Here is a 14,140-nt window from a genome sequence, read left to right as displayed (position 1 = left end):
ATAAACATATGTAGCCTCAGGATCCTTTAACCTACCACATGAATTTTTCCTTTCGTACATTAGTTTGACAGTAATGATAGTCAGTCATGTGATTGTTGTGATAACCGCAACTTGTCAACAAATTCTCCTGCTGGCTTCCAGCAACATGAACAACTATCTGAATATTAATGAACTTTAAATCTTGCTGTGGTTATGGACAAATGTTCATCTGTCTCTGCTCTCTCCTCCTCCAAGCAGCTCTCTGTGACTCAGCAATTCTGCACTTTAGTTTATAGATGAACAGAAATACATTAGAGACATTTTATACCTTCAAATCCGCTCTTCTACAAAACCACTTAAGTAACAAAAAAAAAACATGAGAAAAATGCAAATGAAATTTTCATTTTTTCATTCTTCCCAAACTTTTTCTTTAAAACTATTTATTTATAAGTTTTGGGGAGAGGTGGACAAACCTCAGATCCTGTCACGGTCCTGGGTCGGTTCGACCCAGCATTTTGGGTTTCTTATGCTTTGGTTTATTTTTGCTTTATGGATCATTTCTTATCCTCTGGTGATGCTGTTTTGATTGTAATTGTGTTCTATTCCTTTGCCGATGATGATGAGTATTTCTGGTTTGGGTTTTGTTAGCTTGCCCTCATGTTTAGTTTAGGTGGCCTGTGTTTGGTCTTCTCTGTTTGTCCGTGATGTTATTGTGCTTGCTTATGAGTCTGCGTCTGTGTCTCTGTCTGTCGTGTGCGTCTTGTTTTATTCTGAAGGTCCCCGTCTCATGTGAGTGTGTTCAGTTTACGTTTCCCCTGTCCCGTCAGCTCTGATTTCTCCCAGGTGTGTTCCCCTCCTGTCTCTCATCCCTTGATTACTGCCATGTGTATATAAGCCCTGTGTTTCCTTTGTTCTCTGTCGCGTCGTTAACGTCTCTTCAACCCTCATGTTAACTGTGTGTTCTGTCTGCCAGCCTGCTTAGTTTATTTTCTATTTTCTCAGTTTAGGTTAGTTCTGTTCTGTTGCTATCCAGCAATAAAGCTGTGTGTTTTTGAGTCCACGTCTGCCCCCGAGTCCTGCATTTTGGGTCCTTTCTCCGTGCCTGCCTGCACACAGCCATGACAGATCCATTTTCAGTGTTTATTCTAAGATGAACTAACAAAGTCCTCATTTGTCTCTGCTCTCACCTCCAGCAGGGCTCTGTGCTCCCCCAGTGATGACAAACGGTCAGGACAGGAGTTGAGTGTGAGACAAGCAACCTGCTACTCTTAGCAATATGTGGTGTAAGGTTTAAAAAAAAAAAACAAACCCTGATGTACAGAGTTGGCAGCATCAACTTAGAGAGATGATGTTTAATTTAGCTGGTGGGTATGGATGTTCTTCATTAGTAATAGTATGATTATTACTGCAAATACAGCTTTTAATGATGAGTAACATTATGTTTGGTCTTGATGTTAAATTAGTTGAAATGAAAAAGATTCCAACTGTAGATTCAATAGTTTCACAATGATCAAGGAAAAAATCTGTTTTATATTCAGACAAATCTTAAAAAAGATTGTTGGGGTTTTTTTGGTTTTTTTGCTTTATATTGCAAATTGTTTCTTTATATGAATATAAATATAAATATTTACGATTAGTCTGTTTATAGACAGCATATCTCTTCAAGTAATGTAAACAGAAAAAGACTTGATCATAGCAGATGTTTTTAATTTCCTTATTTCAAAATGCCCCAATAGACATGTAATATCTCAATTTAATGTTGTATTTAGTGCTTGGTGAGGTTACTGTCAGCTCTGTGTTCAGTGGTCTGTGTCAGAGTCTCTTCTTCTTCAGCAGCTGCAGTCAGTTCCTGCTGTAACAGCTCAGTGTCTCTGCAGTCTGACTGAGGGAGGTTTTTGTACGACTACAAATCACTGTCTGAACACTGGAGCACTGTTTATGTCATGTTGACTCTGACAGTAGTAAACTGCTGCATCTTCAGCCTGAACTCCACTGATGGTCATAGAGAAGTCAGAGCTGCTTCCACTGCCACTAAATCGAGATGGTGTTCCTGACTCAAGCGTTTTTGCAAATTTAATTAGGAGCTTTGGAGTCTGTCCAGATTTCTGTTGATACCAGAAAATGTTTGTCCAGAGTGCACGAGGTTTTTCTACGGCCACTTAGTGAGTTTGTATCACTGTGGTACACTTTTGGTGGAGGAACCAAACTCATCATTGACTGTGAGTACCAGACATTTTTATTTTCACAATACTTAGTCTTTATAAAGCATTTTCTTTTAATACCGAAAAGAACTTTGATCAAGTGTATTGTTTATTATTGACCATTTTATTATCATGTTTATCTCACAAACTCAGAAGTAACGCTAAAGGTATCATTATTTATTTAGTTTTGGATACAGAACCAAATTTACTGAAAACTATTTTTTTAATTTCTTTTTCGTATTAGCTTCTATAAATATTTCCAGTTAAAATGGAATGAAACTAATGTTTGGTGATAGTAAAGTTTTAACTAATTATTTTACATAGATTAAAGGAACTGAAACGAACAGATGGGAAATTTGAACTGTAGTATTAAGAGTGTTTAAGCTCTGTCTGTCTACAGTAAGAAAATCATTACATCATCTCAACACATACACAAACTTACACATGAGTTATTAGCAGTGAAGGTTTTGCCAATCGTCACTGTCACTTTCACCTTTTCAAATGTTTGTACAAGCCTTCAGTCTTACATCTGTATCTGGTTTTCCCCATCTCCACCACCTTTCTCTTCCAGTGGGTGTGGTGAGACCCACCCTCACTGTCCTCCCTCGATCCAAAGATGAAGAGAAGCAGTGCAGTGCCACTCTCGTGAGTCTGGCCACCGGGGGCTTCCCCTTAAACTGGAAGCTGGGCTGGAAGGTGGGGGGCACCAGAACATCTTCAGGTGTGTCAAGCAGCCTGGAGGTCTTGGGGACAGACGGCCGCTACAGCTGGAGCAGCACCCTCAGCCTCTCTGCAGACCAGTGGAGGAAGGCGGGCTCAGTGAGCTGTGAGGCCAGTCTGAGTGGACAGAGCCCTGTCACTCAAACCCTGGACCCTGACCACTGCTCAGAGTAGAGCTTCAGCAACACTTCCTGTGTCCAAAGAATACTATGTGTTTCCTCTGTCTTACTTGTTATCATCTATCATCCACCTGGGCCTTACACAGAGTTTCTCTCTGATTTCTCAGACTTTTTATCTGATTTAGTGCTCAGCTCAGATAAAATAATTATTGTGGGTGATTTTAACATCCATGTAGATGCTAAAAATGACAGCCTCAACATCGCATTTAATCTGTTATTAGACTCAATTGGCTTCTCTCAAAATGTAAAAGAACCCACCCACCACTTTAATCACACTCTAGATCTTGTTTTAACATATGGCATAGAAACTGAACATTTAACAGTGTTTCCTGAAAACCCTCTGCTGTCTGATCATTTCCTGATAACATTTACATTTACAATAATTGATTACACAGCAGTGGAGAGTAGACTTTATCAAAGTAGATGTCTTTCTGAAAGTGCTGTAACTAAGTTTAAGAATATAATCCACCCACTGTTATCATCTTCAATGTCCTGTACCAACATAGAGCAGAGCAGCTACCTGAACGCGACTCCAACAGAGGTCGATTATCTTGTTAATAATTTTACCTCCTCACTACGTACGACTCTGGATACTGTAGCTCCTGTGAAAACTAAGGCCTCAAATCCAAGTACCTGACTCCGTGGTATAATTCTCAAACACGTAGCCTAAAGCAGATAACTCGTAAGCTGGAGAGGAAATGGCGTGTCACAAATTTAGAGGATCATCATTTAGCCTGGAGAAATAGTTTGCTACTTTATAAGAAAGCCCTCCGCAAAGCCAGAACATCTTACTATTCGTCACTGATTGAAGAAAATAAGAACAACCCCAGGTTTCTCTTCAGCACTGTAGCCAGGCTGACAAAAGTCAGAGCTCTACTGAGCCAACAATCCCTTTAACGTTAACTAGTAATGACTTCATGAACTTCTTCACAAATAAAATTTTTATCATTAGAGAAAAATTACCAATAATCATCCCACAGATGTAATATTATCTACAGCTACTTTTAGTACCATCGATGTTAAGTTAAACTCTTTTTCTCCAATTGATCTTTCTGAGTTAACTTCAATAATTAATTCCTCCAAACCATCAACGTGTCTTTTAGACCCCATTCCTACAAAACTGCTCAAAGAAGTCCTGCCATTAATTAATTCTTCGATCTTAAATATGATCAACCTATCTCTAATAATCGGCTATGTACCACAGGCCTTCAAGGTGGCTGTAGTTAAACCCTTACTTAAAAAGCCTTCTCTTGACCCAGCTGTCTTAGCTAATTATAGGCCAATCTCCAACCTTCCTTTCATATCAAAAATCCTTGAAAGAGTAGTTGTCAAACAGCTAACAGATCATCTGCAGAGGAATGGCTTATTTGAAGAGTTTCAGTCAGGTTTCAGAGCTCATCACAGCACAGAAACAGCTTTAGTGAAGGTTACAAATGATCTTCTTATGGCCTCTGACAGTGGACTCATCTCTGTGCTTGTCCTGCTAGACCTCAGTGCTGCGTTCGATACTGTTGACCATAATATCCTATTAGAGCGATTAGAACATTCTGTAGGTATTACAGGTACTGCACTGCAGTGGTTTGTATCATATCTGTCTAATAGACTCCAATTTGTTCAAGTAAATGGAGAGTCCTCTTCACACACTAAGGTCAATTATGGTGTTCCACAGGGTTCAGTGCTAGGACCAATTCTATTTACATTATACATGCTTCCCCTAGGCAGCATCATTAGAAGACATAGCATAAATTTTCACTGCTATGCAGATGACACGCAGCTCTATCTATCCATGAAGCCAGGTAACACACACCAATTAGTTAAACTGCAGGAATGTCTTAAAGACATAAAGACCTGGATGGCCGCTAACTTTCTGCTTCTTAATTCAGATAAAACTGAGGTTATTGTACTCGGCCCTGAAAATCTTAGAAATATGGTATCTAAGCAGATTCTTACTCTGGATGGCATTACCTTGGCCTCCAGTAATGCTGTGAGGAACCTTGAGTCATTTTTGACCAGGACATGTCCTTCAATGCACATATTAAACAAATATGTAAGACTGCTTTCTTCCATTTGCGCAACATCTCTAAAATTAGAAATATCCTGTCTCAGAGTGATGCTGAAAAACTAGTTCATGCATTTATTACTTCCAGGCTGGACTACTGTAATTCACTATTATCAGGATGTCCTAAAACTCACTGAAAAGCCTTCTGCTGATCCAAAATGCTGCAGCAAGGGTACTGACATGGACTAGAAAGAGAGCATATTTCTCCTGTTTTGACTTCCTTCATTGGCTTCCTGTTAAATCCAGAATTGAATTCAAAATCCTGCTCCTCACATACAAGGTCTTAAATAATCAGGCCCCATCTTATCTTAATGACCTTGTAGTACCATATCACCCCATTAGAGCACTTCGCTCTCGCTCTGCAGGCCTACTTGTTGTCCCTAGAGTATTTAAAGTAGAATGGGAGGCAGAGCCTTCAGTTTTCAGGCCCCTCTTCTGTGGAACCAGCTTCCAGTTTGGATTCGGGAGACAGACACTATCTCTACTTTCAAGATTAGGCTTAAAACTTTCCTTTTGCTAAAGCATATAGTTAGGGCTGGACCAGGTGACCCTGAATCCTCCCTTAGTTATGCTGCAATAGACGTGGGCTGCCGGGATTCCCATGATGCATTGAGTTTTTCCTTCCAGTCACCTTTCTCACTCACTCTGTGTTAATAGACCTCTCTGCATCGAATCATGTCTGTTATTAATCTCTGTCTCTCTTCCACAGCATGTCTTTATCCTGTTTTTCTTCTTTCACCCCAACCGGTCGCAGCAGATGGCCGCCCCTCCCTGAGCCTGGTTCTGCCGGAGGTTTCTTCCTGTTAAAAGGGAGTTTTTCCTTCCCACTGTCGCCAGTGCTTGCTCATAGGGGGTCATATGATTGTTGGGTTTTTCTCTGTATTTATTATTGTGCTATCTACTGTACAATATAAAGCCCCTTGAGGCGACTTTTGTTGTGATTTGGCGCTATATAAATAAAATTGAATTGAATTGAATTGAATTGTTGCAATATTTCTGAAAAAAATTGATTCTTTATTGATGTGCATGCAGATTTCACCAACCAATCTTATCCATATTCTGCTTTAAAAATATGCTGTTAAAAAAAACAAGTCATAACAAAATAAAAGATTTTGAAAAATATTTTTTGTTATCCTTTTGCCAATACTTTATTACACATAAATGCATAATAAACCCTCATATTTATATCCAAAATATGGACAGTTTTGAAGTCCAGTAAGTCTTATATAACACTTTATCGTTTATTTTATATAATAGTATTAAGCATAACATTTTCATTAGAAAACATGTACCAGGTTAGTATTTTATGCATGTAAATATAAAAATATAATATTTTCTATCTGTGCACCTATGCAAATAACCAACCTGAACAATTTTTTTGCTTATTTTTGGCTTATTTATTTATGAATATTTAATTAAAAATCTTTATAATCCCAGCAATGCAGTCCTTCAGTTTTGTTTAGATTCATTGTGTTTGCAGTCTGTTTTGCAGTCTGTTACTCTGCACCTGCAGCCTTCAGCCAGACTGAAGGAGGTTTTTGCACAGCTATAAATCACTGTGTGAACACTCCATCACCATGGAAGCCCAGACAGTAATAATCTCCAGCATCTTCAGCCTGAAAACCAGTGATGGTTAAAGTGTACTGAGAACCAGATCTACTGCCACTGGAACGAGTCGGGGTTCCTGAGAAGTGAGTTAATGATTAATCTCTCCAGGTTTCTGAAGGTACCAACTGAGATCAGCACTAACATTTGAACTCCCTGTGGCACTGATGGTCACAGTCCCACCAAGACTGACAGACTTGGTTTTATCAGTCTGAGTCAGAAAAATATTGGCAAATGACTCTGAAATGAGGGGGAAAATGACAAGTTTGTTTTTTAGACACAAACATAAAAATAGCAAAGAAAATTTCATCAAAAATGAAATAGTCTGTGTCTTAAATGTGAGAATCTCTCAGCCTGACTCAGTTACCAACACTGGAAACACCATCCTGACTCAGTTTTCAGTGGAAGTGCATGAGAGCATGTGTGACAGCAGAACTTAAACTGTGAGGAGCAGTGATGCATGAAAGTGTGCAAAACACACTGTAGGAGGAAACCACCCACCTCTCCCAATGAAACACAAAACACAGAGCTCATGTGAGGAGACGATCATTCAACCTTTTCATTATATTTATATGTCCTATTTTTGTCTACTGGACATTATGAATGTGTTCTACTTTCTTTCCTACCTGAAATATTTTTACCATACTATGTATTGTCGTCTAGATATTAATTATGTCGTGAAAGAGTATCCTCTACACGCATATGTGAATCTAATGCATTCATGTGTAGTCTTGATTTAAACTTAATTATTAGGATTCTGCATAACTGTTTCCAGTTCATTCATTTAAGTTTTTTAATAGGTTATTAATATGTTATTATATAGAAAAAGGCAGCGTTGCATTTTGCATGCTTATTACACAGAAACTACCACAGGTAATTGAGTGGTAATAGCTTTTAAATTATGACATTATTATTTTCTTTTTGGGGGGAGCAGCACGGTGGAACGGTGTTTAGCAATGTTGCTGCAGAGCAAGAAGGTCCTGAGATCAATTCCTCCACCAGGCCAGGGTGTTTCTGTGTGGAGTTTGCATCATGTTCTCCCCGTGTTTGTGTGGGTTCTCCCCGGGTACTCTGGCTTCCTCCCACAGTCCAAAGACATGCAGTTAGTGGGGATAGGTTAATTGGTAACTCTAAATTGCCCATAGGTGTGAATGTGAGTGTGAATGGTTGTCTGTCTCTGTGTGTTAGCCCTGCGACAGACTGGCGAGCAGTCCAGGGTGTACCCCGCCTCTCGCCCTATGACAGCAGGGATAGGCTCCAGCGCCCCCAGCGACCCTGAAAAGGATAAGCGGAAGCAAATGGAGAGATGGATATTTTCTTTTTCTGCCTTATTATCCTACTACTACCACCATTTATTAATAAAAGTGCTATCGCAAATTTCTCTTTTATATTATATTTATAGTCTCTGCATTGTTGGAAATCAGTCATATGGCTCTCTACTTACATTTTGTTCAGGTCAGCTGACCACAGCTACACACACATACACACAAGCAAAAGCAATCTACTGGAGCTCACAACACAAATTATGTTGTGACTTATTTCTAAGTAATTATTTTCCCCACACTGCACCTCAACACCCACTCTTAGGGATCCCCCTCCTCCAAAATTTCCCTTTAATCTCTGGTTGACTCATGTTTGTCAGCATAGCACAAACTTTTTGCAATAACCACAAATTCTCTTTATGATATCTTAGGTTTTGTTTGTTTGGGGTGTCTTAGATATAGTGACAAGCACAATGGGTTAAATTTATTATTTACAATTAAAACTATCTACTAGATGATTTCAATTGATAATTCTCCTGGTAGAGTGTCAATAGCTTGACAATGGTGAGGAATTGTATGAAAATGATGTGACATAACACAGTAGTAAAAAACTTGAAACAGACAGTTGGTTTTTGTTGTTTTCTTGTGTCATGATGAACAAACTTGATATGAATACAAAGGTAATAAATATATATTTCATTTGTTCATATGAACGACTAATCTTGTTGTGACTACAGTCAGGAAATCTAACCAAAAAGTAGTTGTAATATTTTCATTAAAAATGTTATTATTTATTTATTTAAATCCTTGTGTGAAAATCCCCTTGAATGTGTTTATTGCTCAGGGAGGTTACTGTGAGGTCTGTGTTCACTGGTCTGTGTCAGTGTCTTTTTTTCAACAGCTGCAGTCAGTTCCTGCTGTAACAGCTCAGTGTCTCTGCAGTCTGACTGAGGGAGGTTTTTGTACGACTGCAAATCACTGTGTGAACACCCAAGCACTGTTTATGTAATGTTGACTCTGACAGTAGTAAACTGCTGCATCCTCAGCCTGAACTCCACTGATGGTCATAGAGAAGTCAGAGCTGCTTCCACTGCCACTAAATCGAGATGGTGTTCCTGACTGAAGTGTTTTTGCATATTTTATTAGGAGCTTTGGAGCCTGTCCAGATTTTTGTTGATACCAGGACATGGCGTCACCACTAGACCATCTCTGAACAGCTTGGCTGGTCCTACAAGCCACTGTCACAGTGGATCCAGGAGTCGATGTCACTACTGAAGGTTGAGTCACAGTCACCTGACCGCTGCATCCTGCAGACAAAAACAAATCATTCATTTATCAGCAGAAATCAATGAGAGAAAAAGCAGCACATCATGTTTGAAATGTTGCTGAGTGAATGAACCTGTAAAACAGCAGCAGGTCAGCGTCCAGATGAGGATGGTGATGAGAGTCATGGTGGTTGTGCTTTCTGCTGTGTTGACTGACAGATGTGAGTCCTGCAGTGTTGAACTCACAGGACTATAAACCTTCTCAGTTCTCTGGAGGATCAGCTGATGATGCAAAGCCTCCTCTCTATGGAAATGATTTCTCTGCTCTCAACACACTGAAGGAAATTTATATATCTTATTTTTGTTTATTGGACATTTTGAATATGTTCTACTTTCTTTCCTACCTGAAATATTTTTACCATTTTATGTATTGTCATCTAGATGTTAATTATGCTGTGAAAGAGTATCCTCTACATGCATATGTGAATCTAATGTATTCATGTGTATTCTTCATTCAATTTTAATTATTAGGATTCTGCATGTGTTTTTCCAGTTCATTCAATTAAGTTTTTTAATAGGTTAATAATATGTTATTATATAGAAACACGCAGCTTTGCATTTTGCATGCTTATTACATGGAACTACCACAGGTAATTGAGTGGTAATAGCTTAGAAAACAAATCATTCATTTATCAACAAAAATAAATGAGAGAAAAAGCATCACATCATGCTTGAAATGTTGCTTGGCTTCATCGGTCTGAGTCAAAAAGTTATTGGCAAATGAGCCTGAAATGAAGAAAAAAATAAAAACTAACTAACAAAAGAACCACCTTTTTTGACCTCAAATTTTACTGAGAAAGAATGAGTAACATATTTTAATATTTTATATTTTTTATAACACACTCTGCAGTTTCAGATGCACTTTGAGTTCCTGAAAATAACTGCATTATTATTGCATTAGCATGATGATGCTGGCATTTTTGCTCAGACCTCACAGAGCTGTTTGATTGTAAACTCATCTGATAATAATTATTGAAGCTCAAAAAGACCAGATCCTCAGACTGTGAGGTAAAACTTGTTTTGTTTTAACATACTAACTTCTAATCTAGCAGGTTGTATATGTTACTGCATGTTTACTTAAAAAGTCAGGTCTCTGTCTATGGTATGAAATTAATCTAATCCAAAGAAAAAACTCAGTATTCTGGAGTTAGTATTACCTTGTGCTTTGGAGCTATAGATTCTGTGAACAACCTTTGTTTCTGCAGAAGGAAACTGTTTGCATAACTGAAGTGTGAAGCTGAAAGGAGCACAAATGTCAATTTCACTACCCCTTAATGAGTATCAGGGAGTTTCTATGGAACAGTGCTGTCTCTAATCTCCTCCGAGAGATCATCGCTGCAACACATCGGTCCCTAGTTTAATTTGATATTAGTATAACTAATGTGCTTATTCTCACACATATGTTTCAACACAGCAGTAATCTAGGTCTTCATAAGTTCTGAGTTGAGGTTACAGATTTCAGTGCTGGCTGTACAGCTCAGAGAGACGACCTTATAGACTTATAGACAGCTGTCCACCCAGCAAAACATTTAAAACTGTCATTTTAGGACAAAAATTTCAGTGTGATACTGAAATTATAGAAAACTATTTTGCATCCAGGGTGCATGACAGATATTCAAATTAATGCGTGGGTCAGTGAGCACACACCTGCACCTATGGAGTCCGGGTGGAAATTGTACATTGCTGCTGTACAAATAGTGCCCTCTTATGTCAAAATAAGAGAATACACATAAATTGACTCTGATACATGGATCCAAAAAGGACATCCATGCGGGGCTCAAAACAACAAAATTGATTGAAAACACATTTTCTTTGTCTCCTTCTGGCCAATTGTAATTTTTTTTTAATTCATTTCTGTTAAGGTTTTTTTTTACATTTTTTGTCTGTCTGTGTCTCAGTTGTCATTTTGTGACTTTTGCATTCAATGTATTTCTTTATAGTGTGTTTTTATACTTTGGCTTGTTTGGTTATTAGTTTGCTTATTTGCATTTCCTTATATTGCTTTATGCCATTTTGCATTTTTTTATATAATTGCAGGCTATTTGTGGTTATTTCATATGTTTTGTCATGTTTTCATTGTGGGGGTTTTTCCTGGTTCACACTCCTGTTTATTGTCTTTGCACTGATTTACTGTGAACACCATTCTTTTGTGGTCAGTTCTTCTCCTAGACGTCAAAACACACTAACACCCTTAAAATGACTGTTAGCATTTTTATCAGTACTAATTTAACCATGATACACACTAACCAAGACACAAATCTCCTTATACTGTTTTACGTCATTTGTATTTTTTTTACATGATTTTCTGCTTTTTGTGGTTATTTTAAAATCTCATGGATCAGTTTTGTTATTATTTCTTTTTCTGTTTGATACTATTTGATATATCTGCACATATTTTTGTGCACACCATCCTTTTGTAGTCATTTTACATATTTCGAACAACTTCTTTCCACATTTTGTATGTTACAGTCTTATTCTGAGGAAGGGTACAGAAAAATAGTAAAAGGCATCAAAAGGATTCTCAGACTAAAAGAAACAAAGTCTGGTCTGGCTTTCACTCAGGAGAAGAGTGGCCTCTACAGCAGCAGCAGTCTGAGTCTGAGCAAGGAGAGCTGGATGAATGGTCAGGGTAATCGATCATGATTACATGCAGCTAAGGTCTCTCCACAGGAGTCAATGTGCCAGTTTAGAGGACTAAACATTAAAATGCAGTCATCATTACAACCCTGTGATACTACATTTACTGTTATTCAGCAGAGTTAAATCAGCATATTTAAGCTTTTAGTTTCTTCAGTTTCATTTAGATTCATTGTGTTTGTGCTCTTTTTGTGTTCACTGGGGCAGTAACTCTCATCAGAGCCTCTGCACCAACTATCTGCACCTGCAGCCTTCAGTCTTGCTGAAGGAGGTTTTTGTACAGCTCTAAATCACTGTGTGAATGCTCCACCATGGGCACCCAGACAGTAATAATCTCCAGCATCTTCAGCCTGAACACCACTGATGGTTAAAGTGTACTGAGAACCAGATCTACTGCCACTGAATCGAGACGGAGCTCCTGAGGTGCGAGTTGATGCTCTGTATATAAGAAGTTTGGGGGTCTCTCCTGTTTTCTGAAGGTACCAACTGAGATCAGCACCAATATTTGAACTCCCTGTGGCGCTGATGGTCACAGTCCCACCAAGACTGACAGACTTGGCTTTATCAGTCTGAGTCAGAAAATTATTGGCAAATGACTCTGAAAAGAAGAAATAAAACAAAGATTTTAACAGCATCTTTTAACTTTAAAATAGTAAACATCAGGAAGGCATTTTAAACTCTCAAGCTCAATGTACACAGAAAGAGCAGATAACATGTCACCAAACATAAAATTTGTTTTATATGTCAGAAATGTTTTCAAAACTCTCTCACCCTGACTCAGAAAGCCTAACAAAAGAACCACCAACATTGGAAACACCATCCTGACTCAGTTTTCAGTGGAAGTGCATGAGAGCATGTGTGACAGCAGAACTTAAACTGTGAGGAGCAGTGATGCATGAAAGTGTGCAAAACACACTGTAGGAGGAAACCACCCACCTCTCCCAATGAAACAGAAAACACAGAGGTCATGTGAGGAACAGCGCCCATATTAGTCGGTCGCCAGATACTGGTTGGTTCATTTTGCTCATTCTGACAAACCAAATCTATATTTACTTAGAAAAAATGTAAATACATGAATATCAATTAAAAGGAAGGTATATTAAACTGATGTAATATTATTTTTTTCTATGTGCAGAAAGATGTTCAGTTCTACACAACTCATGATAGCATAAATCTATGAAAACCCAGCAGGTTTGAGCTGATTTCTTTGATAATTGTGTGTCAGAATCAGGTTAGCTGTCAGTCCAGTAAAATATTTAAAAAATATATTTTTTAAAGAAATTTTTTTTATTATCGCATAATAAAAACTTTTTTTCAAAAATGTTTTTTTTTATGGGATGATAATATGGGATATATAGGAAATATTCAAATTACAGCATAGGTCAGTGAACACACTTGCACCTGGAGAGTCTGCATGGGAAAGTATACCCCTCTGTTTATATGAAAACAAATAGTGCCCTCGTGTGTCATAAAAAGAGAATACACATAAAATTAATACATAAAACTAAATAGCTGTATTTCAAAAAAAACATGTTCAGTTCCTTCAAATGATGTCTCGTTATTGAGCTACATGTGATACTAAAGCACAGTGAGATAAATTTCACTAGTGATGTCTCAGTTTTACCTCAGTTAGCCATGAGTGTGGCAACCATTACGCCAAGCAGAAGGACCCTAAGCAGTATAAACTCATATCTCAATATAAATACACAGAATCTGCAGTCAAAGGCAAGATTTCTGATATCGGTAGTTTTCTGGTTTCCATCTGTTGTCACATCTACTCACAAATTGCATGATTTGAGCAAGCCTTTACCCTCTAATGCCAAAAATATCCTATTTGATACAAAAATAAATAAACAAATTAGAATTTTCTGGCAATTGCTTTGTGGTTCAGGCTTTACAGGGTTAACTTTATCATTTTATACCAGAATTCCTAAGAAGTTAGTTCTGCAGACTTCCAGGATCCTGAAATTATCTCATCTTAATGAAAGCAATGATAGTTAAAATAATCACTGAAATGCCATCTGCTGTGAAAAGTGCATACTTTCACAATCATATCTCCTTGTACCAGCAAGAACACAATGTGGCAGATTTCTTTCCTGCCATTAAAAGAATGTATAGTGTCACTGGATCATATTTACTAATAGTTACATATCCACAAATCGTGCGTATACAA

At 38.0% G+C, this 14,140-nt stretch overlaps 3 gene segments (V, D, J or C); 1 reads left to right on the top strand and 2 right to left on the bottom strand.

The window, feature by feature from the left end:
• Positions 1 to 1,922: 1,922 nt before the first annotated feature.
• Positions 1,923 to 3,187, top strand: LOC120434971. The segment is given in 3 exon segments: positions 1,923 to 1,977; positions 2,061 to 2,198; positions 2,752 to 3,187. Coding segments are annotated over 3 exon segments (516 nt in total).
• A 5,778-nt stretch (positions 3,188 to 8,965) lies between these two features.
• On the bottom strand, positions 8,966 to 9,596 carry LOC120434986. The segment is given in 2 exon segments: positions 8,966 to 9,312; positions 9,405 to 9,596. Coding segments are annotated over 2 exon segments (384 nt in total).
• Positions 9,597 to 12,257: 2,661 nt separating this feature from the next.
• LOC120434707 lies at positions 12,258 to 12,806 on the bottom strand. The segment is given in 2 exon segments: positions 12,258 to 12,565; positions 12,739 to 12,806. Coding segments are annotated over 2 exon segments (357 nt in total).
• Positions 12,807 to 14,140: the final 1,334 nt, after the last annotated feature.

Source organism: Oreochromis aureus, linkage group 19 (assembly GCF_013358895.1).
Source record: "Oreochromis aureus strain Israel breed Guangdong linkage group 19, ZZ_aureus, whole genome shotgun sequence".
Classification (NCBI taxonomy): Eukaryota; Metazoa; Chordata; class Actinopteri; order Cichliformes; family Cichlidae; genus Oreochromis; species Oreochromis aureus.
The sequence above is the reverse complement of the archived record's forward strand: the minus strand, read 5'-3'. Positions and strand labels throughout refer to the sequence as shown.